Below are 23,890 nucleotides of genomic sequence, written 5' to 3' on the forward strand. Positions count from 1 at the left end.
CTCAAAGTGTCCAGAGATGTGCAGGCTGGGTGGATTAACCATGGGAGATGCAGAATTACAGGGAAAGGGTGGGGGCTGGGGGTGGTTCTGGGTGGGATGCTCTCTGGAGGATTGGTTGAATTCAATGGGTTGAATGGTCTGCTTCCACACTATAGGAGTTCTATGATTCTAACAGAGCCAATCCCCATCACTATATTATCACCTACCAATACTACTGCATTCCTTGCTGCTCCCTACACCTGTGCCACAGCCATTTTGTACATCCATCCTGCAGTCCTAGATCTCATCCAAACAAGCTCAGAGAACCTTAAAGCTATCGGACTATCGCACAGCCTGACTGTGCTGCACCTCTGGGTTCCCCAACCTGCCCTACTCTTCTGCCCCGACCCCACAGCAGATCCTGTCCCATCCTCATTGGTGTGACTGCCTCCTGGTACAAAGATCCAGGTATCTCTCCCCCTCCCTAATGCCAGTGTCTGTCGTTCAGCCTCCAGCTCATAAACCTTGACCCAAAGCTGCTCAGCCTTCCAACATCAACCATAGACATGTTTGCCTGGATCATAACAGCACCCAGGAGCTCCCATATACTACAGTCTTGACGCATCACCTGTTCTGCCATTCTGAATGAGTTTTGTGAAGTATTTAATTATATTATTCACTAGTTTATGTTGCTTTTTATTAACCTGTTTGTATAATATGTTATATTTTAAGAATAGGATAGATGGCACGGTGGTGCAGTGGTTAGCACTGCTGCCTCACAGCGCCAGAGACCCGGGTTCAATTCCTGACTCAGGCGACTGTCTGTGTGGAGTTTGCACATTCTCCCCGTGTTTGCGTGGGTTTCCTCCGGGTGCTCCGGTTTCCTCCCACAATCCAAAGATGTGCACGTCAGGTGAATTAGCCATGCTAAATTGCCCGTAGTGTTAGGTAAAGGGGTAAATGTAGGGGAATGGGTGGGTTGCGCTTCGGCGGGTCGGTGTGGACTTGTTGGGCCGAAGGGCCTGTTTCCACACTGTAAGTAATCTAATCTAATCACTTAATGTTATATTTTGTTTTCGCCAAACTTTATAGATTTCTAATGTTTTCTCCTGGTTTACCACTGAGGTTCTCAGCATTTTTAATCTTTTACCTCGATTCAACTCTTTCCTCACCTTGGTTCGTTAGCCATAGATGGTGCATCCTTTTCCATGTAGTTTTTCTTTCTCGAACCAACACCCTGGTTATGCTTGTGATGTCTCAGTTCTTTCAATACCAAAACTGATCAGTTTCTTCCTGAATTCGCTTCAGAAAATGCTAGGAGGTAGAGAAAATAGGAGCACCAGTAAGCCATTCAGCCCTTCAATCGTGCTTAACCATTCAATAAAGAGTCATAGAACACTCCATTTTCCACACCTCGGTCCATTGGCCCATCTAATCAAGGTCCTGTTATACTCTGAGATAATATTCTTCACTGTCCACTTCACCACCATTCTTAGTGTCATTGGCAAACTTAGTAACTATTCCTCCTACATTTACATCTAAATCATTCCTTATAGATGACAAAAAGCAGTGAACCTTGCAGCACACCACTGGTCATAGGCCTCCAGTCCAAAAAGCAAACCTCTACTTCTTTTAAACCAGAGATAGAAACAGAAAAAGCCAAGACTCCCCCAACACTGCCCCCATCAGACACTCCCAGACAGGGTGAAGTACCGAATACCTTTATACACGTGCACTACTCGTTTGAAACAGAAGTTATCTCGACTTTCCTAAACAAAAATGAGCTCTCTGTTACTAGAAGAGAAATAAAAGTAAGTAAATAAACACACACAAATTTGGTTCTCCCTTGACAATGACCCCACCATCCACTCCTAGGGCAGGGACCACAAGGAGCTAAAATGTAAAATAAACTGTCCTTGACACAATTAAAATCAAATTTTTGCTCCGTCCCCAGGGACAGGGACAACAAGCGTTTCAAAATGCACAGGCAGGCTCCTCTGCGCATTTTAACTGAAAATAAATCTCCCTACCCCCATCAAACACTTCTGGGAGAGGGATGGTCTGGAGTTTAAATAAAAGCCCCCTTTGGCTCTTGCTGGGATCCAAAATTAATACAAAAGATAAAAAAAGGCGGCCCCCCTTCCAGGTACAAAACCGAGAACAAGCACAGAGATTAAAAAAAAATCACATGGCAACTTGTGCTAGTCATGATTTCATTACTCAACCTGATGAGGCCTCCAGCATACTGCTCAGCATTGCCTGTTTCAGGGACACTCGAGCGCAGATATAATCCGGAGAGGGGCAGAAAGAACTGATGAGCTCCTCTTAGACTCACTGCCTGGACCTGTTCTTGGCCAGCTTGGCCAGGCCCTGGGGCAAAACCATGAGAAGGTTCTGAGATTTGTCTGCCCCCCCCCCACACACACACACACTAGTACAGAGTGTGAGACAGTGTCAGTGAGAGAGGGACTGGTACAGAATGTGAGACAGTGTCAGTGAGAGAGGGACTGGTACAGAGTGTGAGACAGTGTCAGTGAGAGAGGGACTGGTACAGAGTGTGGGACAGTGTCAGTGAGAGAGGGACTGGTACAGAGTGTGAGACAGTGTCAGTGAGAGAGGGACTGGTACAGAGTGTGAGACAGTGTTAGTGAGAGAGGGACTGGTACAGAGTGTGAGACGGTGTCAGTGAGAGAGGGACTGGTACAGAATGTGAGACAGTGTCAGTGAGAGAGGGACTGGTACAGAGTGTGAGGCAGTGTCAGTGAGAGAGGGACTGGTACAGAGTGTGAGACAGTGTCAGTGAGAGAGGGACTGGTACAGAGTGTGAGACAGTGTCAGTGAGAGAGGGACTGGTACAGAGTGTGAGACGGTGTCAGTGAGAGAGGGACTGGTACAGAGTGTGGGACAGTGTCAGTGAGAGAGGGACTGGTACAGAGTGTGAGACGGTGTCAGTGAGAGAGGGACTGGTACAGAGTGTGAGACGGTGTCAGTGAGAGAGGGACTGGTACAGAGTGTGAGACGGTGTCAGTGAGAGAGGGACTGGTACAGAGTGTGAGACGGTGTCAGTGAGAGAGGGACTGGTACAGAGTGTGAGACGGTGTCAGTGAGAGAGGGACTGGTACAGAGTGTGAGACGGTGTCAGTGAGAGAGGGACTGGTACAGAGTGTGAGACGGTGTCAGTGAGAGAGGGACTGGTACAGAGTGTGAGACGGTGTCAGTGAGAGAGGGACTGGTACAGAGTGTGGGACGGTGTCAGTGAGAGAGGGACTGGTACAGAGTGTGAGACGGTGTCAGTGAGAGAGGGACTGGTACAGAGTGTGAGACGGTGTCAGTGAGAGTGGAGCAGTTTTGGAGTGAACTAAATACACTAGAAGCCTGGTATTCCTTCCAACATTGCTGAACTGGAAATCGTGTATTAGTTGACTATAATCTAACAAGATTATGTGAACTTGTGTATCTGTCTCTCTCTCTCGTTAGGTTTCTGATCCCAACAAGGTAGATGCTCGGACAAAATCCAACATCTCCTTTGAGAGGACCTTCAGTGTGCCACCATACAGATACGTCATCAGTGGCCTGAAGCCTTTCACATCCTATGGTGTTAGACTCATGTGCAGCAACGAAGTTGGGCAATCTGAATTCACTGACTGGATCCATTTCCAAACATCTGAAGCAGGTACGGTCATCCACGATCATGCGTGAGGCTGCGACTCAGTGGTTTCTACAGTTACTGGGTTGTTCGAAGCTTAATATTTTCATTTATCAGCTGCAGTACATAGCGAGATGATTAAGTGGCTGTTACTGAGTTGTGGCTGCAGGCTGATCGAGATTAGGACTTCGTACATTGAAGGATATGTGACATTTAGGAAGGAGAGGATGTTCGGAAAGGGTGGAGGAACGACTGTGTAAATTAAAGATGATGTTAGCACAATAGAGAGGAATGACCTAAATTCCGGAAGCAGATGAGAGAGGTTTAATTGCTGGTCTCAAAGTAAGTAGCAGTGACCATAATATGATTGAATTTTACATACAGTTTGAGCAAGGGAAGTGAGGGCTCAAGGTTCCTATTTTTGGTTTAAAACAGGGGCAAACAAGAGAGCATGAAAGCTGAGCTAGCAAAAGGGGATATTCCTCAAAGCCCCAAACAGATACATTCCAACAAATAAGAAAAATTCTAAGGGACAGATCGGCCATCTATAGTTAAATCAAAAGTCAAAGACAGTTTCAGACTCAAAGAGAAAGATAAATAATTCTGCAACAATACATGGCAGGTTAGATGATTAGACTGAATCTAAAAAGAAGCAAAGAATTATTTTAAAAAGTTAATAAAGAAGGGAAAAGTTAGAGTACAAGGGAAAATTTGCAAAAGAGTAAAAATGAAGAGAAAAGGTTCCTTCAGATATTTGCAAATGACAAGAGTTAACAAAGTTCATCCTATAGAAATGAGTCTAAGGACTTAGTAATAGGAGATAAAGAGGTGGCAAACGAATTGAACATTTTGTGTCTTTACTAGAGAGGATAGAAGGGACATCCTGGAAATAACTGTAAATCAGGAATTGGAAGTGAGGGAGGAACTCAAGAAATTAATAATTACCAGGGAAGTAGTCCAGAGTAAATTGTTGGGACTGTGAGTTGACCCGTCCCCAGGTCCTGATGGATATCATCCTGGGGTCTTAAAAGAAGTAGCCAGTGAAAGAGTTGGCAAGTTGATTTTAATTGATTCGATTCAGGGAAGTTTCCTTTAGATTGGAAATAGCTAATGTAACTCCTTTCGTGAAAAAGGGAGGGAGGCAGAAAGCAAACTACAGGCCAGTTAGCTTAACAACTGTCAATGTTAGAAGCTCTTATTAAAGATGTTATAACGGGCACTTGGAGAACACAATACAATACAGCAGAGGAACAGGCCCTTCGGCCCACCAAGCCAAGTTGAGTGCAAGGTAATCAAGCAGAGCCTATGTGGTCTTGTCAGAGACCTTTTTAATTAATCCTTTTTACTTAACTCATTGAAGTTTTTTAAGGAAGTAACTTGTGCTACAGATAAAGGGAAACCTGTGGATATATGTAATTCAATTTCCAGAAGACATTGGATAAGGGTGCTGCATCAAAGATTATTACGGAAAATGCAAGTTCATGGCGCAGGAGGGGGAATATATTTCTAACAGGGAAGCAGAGAGGAGGATTGAATGGGTCCTTTTCAGGCTGTCAGGATGCCAGGAGTAGGGTGCCACAGTGTTTGGTGCTGGGGCCTAATCTTTACAATTCATATAGTGATATGGACGAAGGGTATTGAAACGTAATCTGCCGATGATGGAAAGATAGGTAGGAAAGTGAGCTGTGAAGAAATACATGGAACCCACAAAGAGATCCTTCTTAAATCCTGTAGCCCCAAAGATCAATAGGGCTGCTCTCTCATTAAAGAGAGAGAGAGAGAGAGACAACCGGTGGTGGTTTAACCTGAGGGTCACCTAGCCTCAGGCAAAGGGGAGAGGTTGAGAAGGAGAGTCCATCATGGTAACCTCAACCGGTGGTGGGAATCAACCTATGCTCTTGGGAAACACTCCCCATTGCAAACCAGCCAACTGAGCAAACTGACTCCCACAGATAGATATGAGTGGACAAAGATCTCACAAATGGAGTATTATGTGGGAATGTGTGTAATTGTCAGTTTAGCAGAAAGAATAAAAAAGGAAGTGTATTATCAAAATGCTGAGAGGTTTCAGAGCTGAGAGATCTGTAGTGTATAAATCACAAGCAGGAGCAACAAGTAATCAGGAAAGCTTATGTTATGGTTTGTTGTAAGGGGAATTTAAATAAGAATAAGGTTATGCTTTAGTTAAACATGATGAGCATTACATCGCATTGGTGTAAGATTGCATCTGGACTACTGCGTTCAGAACTTGTACTTATGGAAGGATGTCCATGAGTTGGAAGCAGTTCTGAGAAGGTAAACTAGACTACCACCTGAAATTAGTGGATTGCCTTATGAGGTAAGGCTAGACAGATTAGACCTGTATCCTGTTGAATTTAAAAGAATCAGAGGTAACTCAATTGAAACATATAACATCCTGAGGGGACTTCACCAGGTGGATGTTGAAAGCACGTTTCCTCTTTTGGGAGAATTTACATCTAGGGGGTCATAGTTTAAAACTAAGGGGCACCCATTGAAAATAGAGTTGAGGAAACTTTTTGTTCTGAGGGTTTAAAGTCTTTGGAATTCCCTTCCTCAAAAGTGAATCCCTTCCTCAATCTTTAAATATTTTTAAGGCTGAAATAGATTCGTGATTACCAAGGTGTGGGAAGTTTGTTGGATGTGCAGGAATGTAGAGTTAATGTTAGAATTAGATCAATCATGATTGTTGAATGGAGGGGCAAGCTCAAAGGGCTGAGTGGCCTACTCTTATTGGTATGTGCTTGTGTTCACAAGGCCTTGGGGTGCACTGGTCTCCATCTGAGTTACAGCTCCCCCTTCACTGACATTGCTGTCATTTATTGTCCATCTCAAATTGTCCTTGAGAGGGTTGGTGGAGCCACCTTCTTCTGTGTGACTGAATGACTTGACCAGGCCATTTCAAAGGTCAGGTAAGAATCAATCATCATCAATATGCCAGACCAGCTACAGGTGGCAGATTCCCATCCCTTAAGGATGTGAGTGAGTGAACCTGACATTTGTTTTTGAACAACAGTCACATTTAGTGACATTTGTTTGTTTTTCTTCTGTGTTTCATTCAAATTTTTTTCCAGCTGCCACAGTGGTGGCTCGGTGGTTAGCACTGCTGCCTCAAAGCGCCAGGGTTCGATTCCAGCCTCGGGCAACCGTCTGGGTGGAGTTTGCACATTCTCCCCGTCTCTGTGTGGGTTTCCTCCGGGTGCTCCGGTTTTCCTCCAGCAGTCCAAATACGAGCAGGTCAGGTGGACTGGCCATGCTAAGTTCCTGGGGATTAGCCATGGGAAATGTAGGGTCATTTGGATAGGGGAGGGGTTTGGGTCTGGATGGGACGCTGGCTGTGGTAGACTCAGTGGGCTAAATGGCCAGCTTCCGCTGCAGGGACTCTGGACCCAATATCACTCTCTCAATCATGAATACAGGCTTCTGGTTTATGAATCGTCAAGTGTGGTGCTGGAAAAACACAGCCAGTTGAGGAGCAGGAGAGTCAACATTTCGAGCATAAGCGCACATTCCTGATGAAAAGCTTATGCTTGAAACGTCGATTCTCCTGCTCCTTGGACGCTGCCTGGCCTGCTGCGCTTTTCCAGCAACACACTTTTCGACTCTGATCTCCAGCATCTGCAGTCCTCAATTTCTCCTTCTGGTTTGTGAGTCCAGTTCCATAAATTGTGCCACTCTCCCAGAGTAGCTTTGGAAGTTGGGTTGGGTTGAGTTCAGTCGGGTCAGTTTTCTCTGTGGGTGAGCTAATCCCAAAAGAAAAGTCAAATTTAGCCTTTCATGACCTCGGGGTGTCTCAAAGCGATTTTTCATACCCATGAAACACTCTTGAAGTGTAGATACTGTTGCCATCATAAACGTTGACATCACAGAGTGAGGCCATTAGACCCATACTATCCGTATAGATTGCCCACAAGAGCAAGTGAACTGCTGCCACCTCCCAGCCTGTCATTCACTGAATCTTTCCTTAAAGGGACCTGAGGGGCACCTTTTTCACACAGAGGTGGTTCGTGTGCAGAATGTACTGTCAGAGGAAGTGGTGGATCCAGATACAGTTGCCACATTTAAAAGACACGTGGGTAGGTGTACGAATAGGAAAGGTTTAGAGTGATATGGGCCCTCATATGCAGGCAAATGGGACTGACTTAGTTTGGGAAACGTGGTCGGCGTGGACAAGTTGGACCAAAGGGTCTGTTTCCGTGCTGTATGACTCTATGACCTCACTCTCCAGTTTTGCATTCCAGATCCTAACCACTCAGTGCAGGGAACTGGGTAATCAATCCATTGCACAGCAAGCTCCCACAGACAGCGAGGTAGCTATAATTTATTTTAGTGATGTGGATCTAGGGATGGTTTGGTTTTCAGGAGATGTAAACTGATCTTCAGCTAGAGCCAAGGGGTCTTTTACATCCGTGAGAGAGGGCAGGCAGGGGTTAACGACTCATTCAATATAACCCTTTTCTCAGTGTGACTCTCCCTGAGGACTGCACTGGGAGTATTAGCCTAACCGTGGTGGTCTAGTCTCTGGAATGCAATGACAGTAGCTTAAATAGTCAAGTAGTTTACTGACTAAGCCACAACCTACACCCCATTTGGTATCATTGACAGGTCCTGATGTTGTGTGATAGGGTAAAGTGAGAGAGATGGAAAATAGCCTGTCGACTCACTATCGCGTGCTTAGCACAATCACACAAAGTCTTTCCCAATATGTTTACAGTAGCATTGTCACTGATAACTGTCCTCACGTTGCAAAGTTTTATCAAGACCTTAGGACTCTTGCATCAAGGTCGGAAAACTCCACGTTCAAGTCTCACCTGTCCCAGGGTATGACACATCACGTCTGAACAGATTGATTAAAAATACCCAGGCTTTTCCAATCGTTACTTAGTTCTTGGTATCTTGTTATCATTTCCACTGCCTTAGCAATAATTCTGAAAGCTTCTCTTTAATTAGCTCAAATGTATGGGTTAATCTAGGCAACAGTAACACAGACAGCAACAGTGAGGCCAGGATCTGTTCTGCAGTCAGGTTCAGGGGAACACTTGGGACAGGTTTAGGATATTGACCGATACAGATGCAAGGCAGGGAAATGGAGTTAATTTGCATTGAAAAGGCTGAGGGAGCTCTTGTGGTGCAACCTCTGAGTCCGGAGAACTAGGTTCAAGTCCCGGCTGCTCCAGAGATGTGTCACAACACCCCCGAGCAGCTGGGCCAGTATCAGCCTGAGAAGCTGAATGGCCTCCTCCTTCTCCAGTTTGTGCATTTGGTGCAGTTGAAACGTCGAAGAGGGTTATCCAGAGGACTCGGAAACTTCAACCCCTCAGGGTAACAGGGGATGGTGATATAGCAGGGGCTATCACAATGGAGAGACGGGAATCCTGTCTAACACGAGCCAACTGCATGGGCATCATTCCAGTTAGCTCTGAAAATGGCTAGGAGGACGGGAAACGGCAATGCCTACGTGCTGAGAAGCATTTTGATTCAGCGGTTTACAACCGTGAAGGGTTGTGGTGCAGTAACTAAGGGATACTGTTTCCATTGGCTGAAGTGGCAAGAAGCAGTGTAGGTTTGATGGGCTGAGCGACCTCCTTCTGCACTGTAACAATTCCAGGAAGATTTAAAGTGATTGGCAAATGAAGGAGGTGACGTAAGATTAACCGTTTTTAATATAACAAATGGTTTGGAGCTGGAATGCCCGCTGGGGTAGATACTTAGTTGTCGGCTTCCAAAGACCATAAGGCCATAAGATATAAGACCATAAAACATAAGGAGCAGAAATTAGACCGTTCTGCCCATCGAGTCTGTTCCATAATTCAGTCAAGGCTGATAAGTTTCTTAACCCTGTTCTCCCATTTTCTCCCGTAACCCTTGATCCCCTTGATAATCAAGAACCTATCTATCTCAGTTTTCAATATACTCAATGATCCGGCCTTCACAGCCTTCTGTGGCAATGAATTCCATAGAGTACCCACTATCTGGCTGAAGAGATTTCTCCTTATCTCTGTTCTAAAAGGTCTTTCCTTTACTCTAAGGCTGTGCCCTTGAATCCTCTTCTCTCCTACCAATGGAAACACCTTCCCAACATCTACTCTGTCCAGTCCATTCAGTATTCTGCATGTTTCAATTAGATTCCCCCCCATCCTTCTAAACTCCATCGAGTATAGACCCAGAGTCCTCAAATGTAACTCGTATGTTAAGCTTTTCATTCCTGGGACCATTCTCGTGAACCTCCTCTGATCACGCTCTGGGGCCTGTACATCCTTGCTCAGATATGGGACCCAAAACTGTGCAGAATACTCCAAATGTGGTCTGACTAGAACCTAAGAGAGCCTTAGAAGTACATCCCTGCTTTTGTATTCAAGTTCACTCAACGTAAATGCCATCATTGCATTTGCTTTCCTAACTACTGACCCGACCTGCAAGTTTACATTGAGAGAATGCTGAATTAGAATTCCCAAGTCTCTGCACTTTCTGAATTTTCTCCCCATTTAGAAAATAGTCCGTGCCTCTATTTTTCCTGCCAAAGTGCATTACCCCACACCTTCCCACACTGTACTCTGTCTGCCCCTTCTTTGTCCACTCTCCTAACCTGTCCAAATCCTTCTGCAGCCTCCCCGCCTCCTAAATGCTGCTGTCCCTCTACCTATCTTTGTATTGTCTACAAATCTCGCCAGAATGCCCTCAGTTCCTTCATCTAGATCGTTAATGTATAAAGTAATAAGTTGTGGTCCCAATACTGACCCTTCTGGAACACCACTTGTCATCAGCTGCCTTCCTGAGAAGGACCCTTTTATCCCCACTCTCTGCTTTCTGCCAGACAGCCAAGCTTCTATCCATGCTACAACCCTGCCTCTAACACCATTGGAGCAGAAAAAGACTATTCAGCCCATTCCACCATTCAATGAGATCACGATAATCTTCAACTTTCCTGCTTTATTCCCTTACTGATTAAAAAATCCCTCTTTCGCAGCATTGAATATACTTAGTGACCCAGCCTCGACAGCCCTCTAAGGTAAAGAATTCCTCATATTCACTCCCCTCGGAGAGGAGAAAATTATTCTCATCTCTGTCTAAAATGGGTGACCCTTCATTCTGAGGTTATGTCCTCTGATCCACAAGGAGAACCAACCTTTCTGCCTGTACCCTGTCAAACTCCCTAAGGATCTTATAGGTTTTGATAAGGTCATCTCTCATTCTCCTAAGCTCTCAATGACTACAAGCCCGAGATTCAAGATGGCGGCGACCCAGCAGGCCTGAGTCTGCAGAGCTCTGGCCAAGACTCAGGCAATGTGGGGTGCCCACCCTTACCTCACCTGTTAAATTACTTAAAATGACTCCAGGCCCAACCTACTCAACACCTCCTCATGAGGAAACCCTTCCGTCGCCAGGATCAACCTTGTGAACCTTCTCTGGACTGCAGCCAATGCCAGTATTTCTTTCCTTAAATAAAACCGTTGACAGTATTCCAGCTGTTGCCTGATTCATGCCTTGTATAGTTTTAGCAAAATCTCCCTACTTTTATACTCCATTCCCTTTCATTCCATTTGCCTTCCCTATTACCAGTTGCACTTTGATGCTAACCTTTTTTGTGATTCATGAACGAGGACTCCCAAATTCCTTCTGTTCCACAGCTTTCTACAGTCTTTCTCCATTTAAATAATAGTCAGCTCCCCTGATCTTCCTGCCAAAGTACATCACCTTACATTTTCCCATGTCCTCTTCCATCTTTCAAGGCTTGGCCCACTTGCTTAACTCGCCTGTATCCCTCTGTTGACTTTTTGTGTCATTACTATTTCCCTTCCCACCTATCTGTGTATCATCTGCAAACCTGGCTATCGTACATTCACTTCTGTCATTGAATATTGTAAATTATTATAGGCCCAGCACTGATCCCTGTGACACACCACTAGTTACAGCTGCCATTCTGAAAATGCCCTCTTTATTCCAATTCTCTGTCTTTTAATAGTTAGCGAAACCAATATCCATTCCAATTTACTATCCCCAGCAACACAATTTGGAGACACCAGTGTTGGACTGGGATGTACAAAGTTAAAAATCACACAATGCCCAGATTATAGTCCAACAGGTTTATTTGGAAGCACTAGCTTTCATAGCGCTGCTCCTTCATTAGGTGATTGGGGAGAATAAGTTTATAAGACACAGAGTTCATAGCAAAATTTATAGCAAAAATTTATTAAATAGTCTGGTGTGCGATACCACTGCTTTCCCTTTATCTGCTCTGCTTGATACCTCCTCAAAGAACTGTAATAAATCTGTCAGGCACTATTTCCCCTTCATAAAGCCTTGCTGATCCTGCCTCATGATACAATGTATTTCTGGTTGCTCTGCTATTCCATCCTTAATGATAGACTGCATCATTTTCTTAATCACAGATGTTAAGCTAAATGGCTTGTAGATATCTGTGGGTTTTTTAAAAAATCTCTCTTCCTTTTTGAATAAGGGTGCTACATTTTTCAGATGGTTTCCAGTCCTCCGGGACTATTCCAGAAACTAAGAGTTCTTGAAAGATTATGACTGGTGTATCCACTACCTCTGTAGCTACTTCCTTTCATTCTTGGGATATGTCCCATCAGGTCAAGGGCATAATTGACTTTTAATCCAATTAGTTTCCCTCGTCCTTGTTCTCTATACTTGTTCTGTAGTGATGGTAATTGTATCTATTTCCTTGTCCCCCCCCACCCCCACCTGCCCTACCTTGATTATTTAGTAGGATTGGAATGCTGTTATTATCATCTATCATGAAGATTTATGCAATGTGTTTAATCTTCTGCCATTTCCTGATACCCCATTATTATTTCCCAGCCTCATTCTCTAAGGGATCTACATTCACTTTGGCCTCTTTCTTCCTTATACATTTAAAGTAGCTCTTAATGTGTGGATCGGATACATATTGAAAGATTGCAGGAACTTGAATCAAAACCTATCTTCGAAGGAACCAGCACAGACTTGATGGGGATTGACTGGCCTCCTTCTATTCTCTGGTCCTGTGGTCCTAGCTCTGGAGAATTGTCAGGATGGCTGGAAATTAATGGACACCATCCTGGGGAAAAAAAACGAGAGATGAAGGCAGTGGACAGGGTTAGAAAAACGTAGAATCTCCATTTTGAATGGGGAATGGATACGAGCGTGTACATCCCATATTTGGGAATGACATTGTCTGAGCACCGTAGAAGCTCGTTCCAGGAAAGGAATTAATGCAAAATGAGTAAGGAGAAGTGTTGTGGAAATCCAGGTCGGTGGGATATGAATATTGCTGAAAAAAGACAGTGCGAACATTGGCTTCCCCTTAAATTGGTTTTCTTGCAAATTGTCCTGATGAATGCAAGACAAAAAATCTTCAACAAATTTCAACTATACTCAACTCGTGTGTACCAAATGACTATATTAGTGATTTAGGGGAGGATACAGTTGTGTGCTTGGGCTAACAATCCAGGAACCCAAGCTAAAGCTCTGAAAACAGAGACTTCAATCCCAACCCCAGCATATTCACTTAAATTTAAATTCAGTTCTGGAATTAGAATTTTTATATTAAAAATGTTAGCGCAAAACTGTGGTTGGTTGTTGTAAAAACCCAGAGAAAGTGAGGACTGCCAGGTGCTGGAGATCAGAGTCGAGAGTGTGGTGCTGGAAAAACACAGCCAGTCAGACAGCATCCGAGGAGCAGGAAAATCGACGTTTTGGGTATAAGCCCTTCATCAGTTTCCTCACGACTGTTGTTAAAATCCCAACTGGTTCACTTTAAGCCCTTTAATGAAGGGTGGCTGTCATCAATATCTGACCTATATGTGACTCCAGCTCCACAGCAATGTGGTTGACTCTTAACCATCATCTGAAATTGCCAAGTAAATCACTCATTGCAATTAGGGATGAGGAACAAGTGCTGGCCTTACCTGCGATATCCATATCCCATGAAAGAATTAAGGAAAGATTTTTACATGTGTAGAAGTGGGGGTAAACCATCACTGTTTGGGCATGTTCGTACATCTGTACCAGTGCCAGTATCTCAGCTGTGGTTTCAGAACTGTGCCCAAGTGGTGGCATGTACAGGCCTTTGAGTCTGCAGCCTAGATCTGGCACCACCTCTATAGCAAGAGATTTTTAACAGGAGCATGCAAGCCACTGTACATGAGTCAAAGGCTGCACTGGCAACACTGGGGTATGGCACTGTCTGTGTGGATGAGGGGGGGGTGGATGACGTGTCAATACTGCAGCGAGTTGGATTTTGCTTCTCAGGAGCTGGTTCCCCAGTGGCAAAGAGACAGTCATGTTGGAGTTCGAGAGGAATTGGAGCTTGGTGCACAATCTGAAGACTTGTTGTGGGGGGGGGAGCGGGCGTTCCTTACACCAGTAGTGATGGAGGTGGTTTCGCTCCATTGACACATGGTCTGTTTCTCTCATACCTCCAAGTGCACCCCCATAAGGAATGCAGGCTACTTCTATGATGAATCATTGTTGGTGATACATCATTGTGATGTTGCAGAAGGGAAAAAGTGAGAACTGCAGATGCTGGAGATCAGAGCTGAAAATGTGTTGCTGGAAAAGCGCAGCAGGTCAGGCAGCATCCAAGGAACAAGAGAATTGACGTTTCGGGCACAAGCCCTTCTTCAGGAATGAGGAAAGTGTGTCCAGCAGGCTAAGATAAAAGGTAGGGAGGAGGGACTTGGGAGAGGGGCGTTGGGAATGCGATAGGTGGAAGGAGGTCAAGGTGAGGGTGATAGGCCTGAGTGGGGTGGGGGCGGAGAGGTCAGGAAGAAGATTGCAGGTTAGGAAGGCGGTGCTGAGTTTGAGGGATTTGACTGAGACAAGGTGGGGGGGAGGGGAAATGAGGAAACTGGGGAAATCTGAGTTCATCCCTTGTGGTTGGAGGATTCCTAGGCGGAAGATGAGGCGCTCTTCCTCTAACTGTCGTGTTGCTATGGTCTGGCGATGGAGGAGTCCAAGGACCTGCATGTCCTTGGTGGAGTGGGAAGGGGTGTTGAAGTGTTGAGCTACAGGGTGGTTGGGTTGGTTGGTCCGGGTGTCCCAGAGGTGTTCTCTGAAACGTTCCGCAAGTAGGCGGCCTGTCTCCCCAATATAGAGGAGGCCACATCAGGTGCAGCAGATGCAATAAATGATGTGTGTGGAGGTTGCAGAAAATATATGTAGCATTCTATTGGGATACTACAGTTGAATGGAGAAGGCAGGAGGGAAGGAAGGTGGTAGTTTATATACACTTTCCTCTGAATTGATACTGCAAAAGTATTGACTGTATATCTGTTGTCTGCCAGTACTACATGCTGGACAATATCCAATGAGCTCAATAACCCAAACTCACTTTCCACCATAGGTGATAGTGTGGAGTCAAACTTTACAATATATGGATTAACAGCAGGAGTAGGCCATTCAGCCCACTGAGTCTGCACCACTATTTGATCATGGCTGATTTGTTTCTCAATCCCACTCTCCTGCCTTCTCCCTGTAATCCTTGATCCCCTTAGCAATCAAGAACCCATCTCTGTCTTAAATACACTGAAAGGCTTGGCCTCCACAGTCTTCTGCGAAAATGAGTCCCACAGTCTCACAATCCTCTGGCTGAAGAAATTCCTGCTCATCTCTGTGCTAAACGGCCAACCCTTCCCTCTCGAGCTGTGCCCTCAGCTCCTACCCTCTCCTACTAGTGGAAACATCTGCTCCATCTCCACTCTATTCAGGCTCCTCAGTATTCTGTAAATTTTGATTGGATTTCCCCCATACCCTTCTAAACGCCATTGTGTACAGATCTAGCGTTGTCAAGCCCTTCATCTCTGGGATCATTCTGGTAAACCTCCTCTCAACTCCCTCCAATGCCGACACATCCTTCTTTAGATATAGGGTCCGAAACCGCTCACAGTATTCCAAAGGTGGTCTGACCAGAACCTTATACAGCCTCAATCATGGATTCCTAGCCCTCTTGAATATGTCTCTATTCTTCTAACCTCACACTTTTCCACATTGTATTCCTGCTGCTACTTTCAATTCCGTTACTTCAGAAGCACAGCAGCAGTCATTTCCATGAATGCCCCGCCCCGTCCCGTCACAGTAGTGACTCCTTATATTTTCTGAAACTTCCTACCTTGGTTTTTTGGACTGCCCCTGCCTCCCTTTTGTGGCTTTGCTTTTTTTTTCTCTCTCTCTCCCTCTCTCCGTTTTGCTCTTCCAACATCCCTCCATTTGCGTTTCGCTTTTAGTCCCAATCCCATTCTTTTCCTTAAACGCAGTTGTACCATCCCGGTGATGGTTTTCTGAGTTTTGTTTCAGAACAAATCTCTTCTCTTTCCCAAACGAACCAACGTGATGTGAAAAGTGGTGGAGGTTGGTACAATTACAACATTTAGAACATCGAACATAGAACAATACAGCGCAGCACAGGCCCTTCGGCCCTCGATATTGCGCTGACCTGTGAACTAATCTAAGCTCATCCCCCGACACTATCCCATCATCATCCATGTGCTTATCCAAGGATTGTTTAAATCTCCCTAATGTGGCTTAAAAGGCATCTGGATGGGTACATGAACAGGAAGGGTTTAGAAGGACATGGGCCAAATGCTGGCAAATGGGACGAGATTAAATTAGGATATCTGGTCAGCATGGATGAGTTGGGCCGAAGGGTCTGTTTACATGCTGTACATCTCTATGCCTCTTGCACAGTAACATAACCACTTGAATATTGTATCCTAAAAATATGTGACTGTGCTCTCTGTCCTAGTCATTGCGATATAGATCTACTTATTAGATATACCCAGCCTGAGGAGATGAATATTTCATTTAAGTGCTGGCTGCGGTGACTGACTTTAAAGCAGTTTCTCTCCAGTTACTTAGATGATTGGATAGGCAACATAAAATTGTCCCTGATTTACCATTGATTAATGTTAAATTGCGGGTCTCCTGAGAGAGATAATTAGGACGGTTATTTTATCAGAGAAGGCTCCCATTTATTTTGTGGCAGCATTTTGCTGGGAGTGGGGTGGAACTGCGCCATTAGCTAAATTAAAGGACCTTTGACCTCGACGTGACCTGGGAGTGACCGGATGAGATCCACCAAGGTTTCACTCTGCATTTGGTCTGTCTGATTTGGAAATGCTGGACAAGTCAGCCTTGAAGGTGGTCTGCTCTGTGCTGTGCTTGCTGGGGCAACCAGATTTTAATTCAGAATAATTCCCTTTCTAACCCACACACAAATCACCATCGGAGCATTTGACATGAGGTTATGTCCGTCATCCTGTATTGAACTAAGGTATACCCTGTATTTCCAAATAAGCTTGCATTAGACACACTGTGTAGTGGTGGAGTAGCGGCAGTGTCACTGGGCTAGTAACCCCCAAGATCCAGCCCACTGCTCTGGCAGGCTGAGAGTTCAGATCTCACCACGGCAATTTGAATTCAAGGAAAAAAATATGGAACGGGAGAGGGGGTGGACAAAAGGAAAAAAAAACTTGCCTAATTATAACCATTCAGCATCCGAGGAGCAGGAGAATCGGGCTCTTCTTCAGAAATCATGCCCGAAACGCCGATTCTCCTGCTTCTTGGATGCTGCCTGACCTGCTGCGCTTTTCCAGCAACACATTTTCAGCTCTGATCTCCAGCATCTGCAGTCCTCACTTTCTCCTCTAATTATAACCATTGTCAGTTCTCACTAAAAACTCATTTCATTCATTAACATTATTCAGGGAAGGAAGGAAATCTGCCATCTTTACGTGGTCTGGCCTACACATGACTCCAGACCCACAGCACTGACTCTTACCTGACCTCTGAAATGGTCCTAACAAGCCACTCAGGTTAATGGCAATTAAGGATGCCTCAACCAGCAACACCTCGCATCCCGTGAATCAATTAAAACAAGACCATTCTGACCCAATAAAAGCCGCCCTCCTTTCACCAATCTCCATTTTGATCCCATCCACCTTTAAAGAGACACCCTCCATCTATTAATGTCCACGACTTGTTGACCAATAACTGATATTCAAAACACAAAACTATCTGCACTTGAAATCTTGGGCCAAGCTCAGAGTGGTGCTGGAAAAGCACAGCAGGTCAGGCAGCGTCCGAGGAGCAGGAGAATCGATGTTTCGGGCAGGACCCCTTCATCGGGAAACCGCACATGAAATCTTGTCAGGAAAATAAAAGATGCAAAAGATGCAGGTTTAATGTCCCTCTACTCTGTTTGAAAGTTCCATCATCTGAACGTAAACACGGTTTTTCTCTCTCTCTCTCACAAATGCTGTGCACTTGGTCGAACTGAGTGTGCATTAACCAATCGGTCTGTGCCAGGATAATATAAAGAGGGGCTGAATGAATTTCAATGCGGCTCAGAAATAAGAAGCCCTTTGAGAAGTGGAAATGCTGCAGGGCTTTGTGAATAATGCCCACGTCGTTTCCAAGGAGACTGCATGAACGGGGCAGTCACGTGAAGCACGATAGCTAATTAGACACTGGAGCAGGGCATTGTGTTCCACACGGAACTTCATTTGAGCTGAGTTCAGTCAGAGTTGCTCACATGTCTTTTATAGTGTGCTGTATTGATGGCTTTTAAAGGGAGTGATTGCAGCAAAGAATAATGCAAGGCTTTGTGTCACGGTCGCAGGAGATCACAATCAGTTTGGGAACTCAAAGCTGCCCTCCACCCCTTCGGTCCCTGGGAGAGGCAATCATTTTGTGTGTACTAACTGTGTCCTTGGAGCATGCCTGGTGTGTCTGTTCACTCGGCAGCCAAGGCTTCTCTCATGGGCTTGGCCGAACCTATGTACTGATACGTGTCGCACTGCAACTTTGTCGGATTTTGTATTTCCCCTCTGGTCCTCCCACATACAGTCATGAGGCCTTCCAGGACCTGAGTGTGTTGCTGAATAAAAGGAACATTTCTGAGGGATTTTTGTTTTCAATCAGTTCAGACAATCGGGGTTATGGGGAAAAGACAGGAAAGTGGATTACCAGACCAACTGTGATCTCGTTGAGCAGTGGAACAGAGGCTCCTGCGTCAAAGTTTTATCGTCGTACGTCAATCTGGGCAATTTGCAAGAATATCAATCAAGTTTAAATGCTGGTTTCCCCGTTTATGGATTTTCTTGCAGATTGTCCAGATGAGTGGAAGATGAAAAGCTTTGACAAAATACGGTCCTTCTCAACTATGACCCCACATCACTGAAGTCCCTCTACCTTGCTATTTGAGTCAACTTCCTGTGTTCTCTTTCCAAAGCCTTGCTATCCTTCCTGAAACACAGGCACAAAACTGCAGCTGAGGTTAGTTAATCTTCAGTGCTACATCCTCACACTAGAAGTTAGTGTCACTACCTCCTTTTCTGATGTCCGAGGAGGGGTAAGGCAATTCCAAGCAATGCAATGGTGCCTTAAATAAGTGACCACACGGTGTGACAACAGGTGAACATCACAGGCTGTTGAATCATGAGGTGCATCACGGTTTGATCAAACAGGTCCTAATGTTGCGTCTGTGCATACAGAGATGATTCCATAAGGATGCAGGATGTTCCGGAGCAAGCCCTGACTGATTGATTCACACCCCCCACCTCCCATAACTCGGTAAATCCAGAACTTTAAATTTGCCCCAGAAATCCTGATCAGGGTCGATTTCTGACCCTCGTTCCCACTGCAAAATACCACTCGCCTTTAGGTGACTTCCTGGTCAGGGCGACCTGTTACAAACTTATTCAGGAATCCTCAAACTTATTCAGGAGCGGAGATCATCAACAGATGATAAGGTGACCCCTGTCATCCTGAAGTTTAAACATCCTGCAGATGCTTTGTAAACTGTTATGAAGCTTTACATGAGGTCCATGTGGGGTCGTATGGGAGGTGGGGAGGAAGGGTAAGGGGACACTTGGGTGTACGAAATGATGCCTGATGGGGGAGGGGGGAGAGTGCTGGGTTGGTGAGTAGGGTGCCGGCAGTGTGAGTAAGGGGTGCCAAGGTGAGTAATGTTGGATTAGGTGAGAGGGGAGTGCCAGGTGGGAGTGCCAGTTGAGAGGGGTAGGGTACCAGGTATGTAGGGTGCCAGGTGAGTTGTCAGAGCACAGGGTAGGTTGGGGGATGGGTCCATCAGGGTCAGGTCTGCTCAATGGAGGAGAGCGAGGGTAACTGTTGGGTCTGGCAGGGAGGTCGTCAAATGATTGGTTGGTTTGGCAAATTTGGTTCAGTGGGTGCTGATGTCAGGTCGGGGTCTGGTCTAAGTTAGATCTCACATGGAGACATCCAGATGGGATAGGGTCAGGGTTACACCCGTAGTCTACACTGCTGCAACATCTATCAGGCAATCAGACTATCAGGGCTATTACGCTATGCTTTAAGTTACTCAGAATATATTGGGAAACAAATGTGGCTTCAGGAGTTCAGATGGATACCTGGGGGTGAGTTACTGACTGGAATTTAATCGAGGGGTTCGGGTGGTTTATATATAGAACAGTGGATACCTGGGAGTGAGTTACTGACTGGAATTTAATCGAGGGGTTCGGGTGGTTTATAGAAAGAACAGTGGATACCTGTGAGTGAGTTACTGACTGGAATTTAATCGAGGGGTTCGGGTGGTTTATATATAGAACAGTGGATACCTGGGGGTGAGTTACTGACTGGAATTTAATCGAGGGGTTCAGGTGGCTTATATATAGAATAATGGATAACTGGGAGTGAGTTACTGACTGGAATTTAATCGAGGGGTTCGGGTGGTTTATATATAGAACAGTGGATACCTGTGAGTGAGTTACTGACTGGAATTTAATCGAGGGGTTCGGGTGGTTTATATATAGAACAGTGGATACCTGGGAGTGAGTTACTGACTGCAATTTAATCGAGGGGTTCGGGTGGCTTATATATAGAATAATGGATACCCAGGGGTTACAGCCTGGAATCTAATTGAACCCAGGATTGACCGCTCCTTTAAAGTACTAGAGTGTTTTAGAGATATCTATATGGTGAGAATTGTAAATGATATTAATCTGTGTTACTGTCAGTCCAGTTCCTGGCAGATAGAGCTTGGCAGATCGAAACTGCTCCACTATTTGGCATTAAATTCCAACGCTGCAGCAAGAAGCCATTGGAGAATTATTCTGGGCAATTGAAATGCAGTTGCCTGCAGGAGAGATATTGGGCTGAATTACTTTGTTGGCTTAGCGATAAGGGAGCTTTGCCATCTGGAACAGTTTAATGTTGACACTGGTATTTGTAGGAAGGGTGCAGCTCTGACATTGGGTTGGGGAGCACAAAACGCCTTTCTCGTTGCAAGAAGTTGGAGCTAAGCTTCGTTTTGAAAGTCTTTTGGGGAGGGCGTGCTGTGGTTGAACTATGAGGCGTGTGTATTCGCCTCTCAGCATGAACCTTCATTCTTCGTGATGGAGAGGGAGCAGCGATTCACCGAGGTGGAACGAGCTATTGCTCAGCTTCATAGTCTCTGCTCAGAGTGTTGCCCTGCATGTGGTTTACATCGCTTATTGGTCCCCTGAAATAGAGAAAGGAGGGTGTTTGAGGCACTTATTGGATAATATGTGTCAGTGTAACTGTATCACCGATGCTCATCATTCCCAAATACTGCTTATCATGAACTTCACAGCTTTCCCTATCCTTCTCAATTTCTTTGCCTCTCTCTCTTATTGCCTGTGTTTGTCATTCTCTGATTTTTCTCTTTATCTGTGTAGGTTTCCTCTTTACTTTAGCATGTCTCCTTTCCCCTTTGTGTATGTCTTTCTCACTCTCCTCCTGAGTTCTCTCTGCGTTGGTTTTACACTCTCGATTTGGCTGTCTGTTCTCTCGTTCCACTGTCACTGTCCTCAGCTGTCTCCCACACTCTGAGCACCAGCTCCAATGCCCTCGCGCCCCCCCCCCCCCCCCCCCCCGTTAACACCATTAACCGTTCTCAGCCGCATCCCAGCACCCCGTGACTTTCGCAGACTTGGCAAACAGTTTTAATTGGACTGATCGCGAGCTGAGCCGATCAAACCACTACCTGGTCCAAGTCTTCCCTTCCAAACCTGCTCCTGATTATACCATCATCCTGCAGTGTAAAGATAACCCCCTCAATCCCCTCCCCCACTTCCCTCAGCTTATTCTCTCTCCTGCAAATTGTTTTTCTCACTTTTCCTTTTAGATTTACATTTCGGTTTTATTGTCACACACTAGCACTATCATGTCGAAGGACACATCTCCACGTTTGGGTTCCCCTTTTGCCCTGATGGTGGAAACTGAACACAGTGCTCAAATTAACCAAAATACGTTACATCTTGGGGGTAAAAGAATGGAGAATTGGTGATCCCGTAGGCATTGTGGGAATGGGGATAGATCATAGTTCGCTGTAAAGCTTTCCACCAAACGCCAAGGTCCAGATTCAAGTGCTAGCTCTGCAATTGGACTCGCACTATACCCTAACTATTACCAGTCAATGGGTCAAGTTTCCTTTTCATCCTTTGCATATAAATGAGAGGTGCTGCATTTTGGGAAAGTAAATCTTTGCAGGATTTATACACTTAGGGTAAGCTCCTAGGGAATGTTAATGAACAAAGAGACCTTGGAGTGCAGGTTCATAGTTTCTTGAAAGTAGAGTCGCAGGTAGATAGGACAGTGAAGAAGGCGTTTGGTATGCTTTCCTTTATTGGTCAGAGTATTGAGTACAGGAGTTGGGAGGTCATGTTGCGGCAGTACAGGACATTGGTTAGGCCACTGTTGGAATATTGCGTGCAATTCTGGTCTCCTTCCTATCAGAAAGATGTTGTGAAACTTGAAAGGTTGCAGAAAAGATTTACAAACATGTTGCCAGGGTTGGAGGGTTTCAGCTACAGGGAGAGGCTGAACAGGTTGGGGCTGTTTTCCCTGGAGCATCAGAGGCTGAGGGGTGACCTTATAGAGGTTTATAAAATCATGAAGGGCATGGATAGGATAAATAGACAAAGTCTCTTCCCTGGGGTGGGGAAGTCCAGAACTAGAGGGCATAGGTTTAGGGTGAGAGGGGAAAGACATAAAAGGGGCAACTTTTTCACAGAGAGTGGAATGTGTATGGAATGAGCTGCCAGAGGATGTGGTGGAGGCTGGTACAATTGCAACATTTAAGAGGCATCTGGATGGGTATATGAATAGGAGGGGTTTGGAGGGATATGGGCCGGGTGCTGGCAGGTGGGACTAGATTAGGTTGGGATACCTGGTCAGCATGGACGGGTTGGACCGAAGGGTCTGTTTCCATGCTGTACAACTCTACGACTCTATTCCTGGACTGGTATCTTTCTCCCTGTTCCCCCATCACTCGTGCCCACTCTGAGCTCATCTTGTCTATGTAACCCACCTCCTGCATTCGCACGACCCCTGCAATGCAACCTGTCCAACTCCCCTCCCTGGTCCTCACCTCATTATTAATGACTCTCCCCTCCTCAGGCTCTGCACCTTTAAAGCTCTGACCTCACCCCCCTCCTTGGAATACCCACTCTTGAAATACCCACTCCACCTTTGAAATACCCACCCTTGGCAAACTCATCCAACCCCTTCCATCAGGTGGAAGATGCGGCATGGTGGCTCAGTGGTGGCGGCATGGTGGCTCAGTGGTTAGCACTGCTGCCTCACAGCACCAGGGCCCCAGGTTCGATTCCACCCTCGGGCGACTGTCTGTGTGGAGTTTGCATGTTCTCCCAGTGTCTGCGTGGGTTTCCTCTGGGTGCTCCGGTTTCCTCCCACAGTCCAAAGATGTGCAGGTCAGGTGAATTGGCCATGCTAAATTGCCCGTAGTGTTAGGTAAGGGGTAAATATAGGGGTCTGGGTGGGTTGCGCTTCGGCGGGGCGGTGTGGACTTGTTGGGCCGAAGGGCCTGTTTCTACACTGTAAGTAATCTAATCTAATGCAAAAACATAAACACGCGTATCAACAGATTCCAGAACAACTTCTTCCCCGCTGTTATTAGATATCCGAGTGGACCTCTCGAATTTTAAATCTAACATTGATGTCACTCTTTGTGCGCTTTCTCTGCAGCCGTGGCATTGTATTCCTCACTCTGTGCTCTTACCCTTATGCAGTTTGCATGGTATGAGCTGCCTGTTCTGCACGCAAAACCAACCTTTTCACTGTACCTAGGTACATGTGACAGTAATAAAGCAAATCACATCACTCCCTGTGTGAATTTGGTCACTGTTGCTACCATGTTGTATAATGAGGTCAGCACCCAGGTGAGTGGTCATGAACAGCCTGTACTGAACATAACTGCACAGGAGAGATGGTTACCTTACAAACTTG

The 23,890-nt window shown here is 45.6% G+C and overlaps 1 protein-coding gene across 3 annotated transcripts in view; it reads left to right on the forward strand.

Annotated features, from left to right (window-relative positions):
- The window catches only part of tyro3 (TYRO3 protein tyrosine kinase), a 98,166-nt gene that overhangs the window by 39,679 nt on the left and 34,597 nt on the right, over positions 1-23,890 (forward strand). For all 3 annotated transcript variants that reach the window (XM_072569289.1, XM_072569290.1, XM_072569291.1), the window contains exon 7: positions 3,457-3,652. In XM_072569289.1, the coding sequence (XP_072425390.1) occupies positions 3,457-3,652 (196 nt within the window). The remainder of the gene's footprint in view (positions 1-3,456; positions 3,653-23,890) is intronic.

The sequence above is a fragment of the Chiloscyllium punctatum genome, chromosome 4 (assembly GCF_047496795.1).
Source record: "Chiloscyllium punctatum isolate Juve2018m chromosome 4, sChiPun1.3, whole genome shotgun sequence".
In the NCBI taxonomy this organism is placed as follows: Eukaryota; Metazoa; Chordata; class Chondrichthyes; order Orectolobiformes; family Hemiscylliidae; genus Chiloscyllium; species Chiloscyllium punctatum.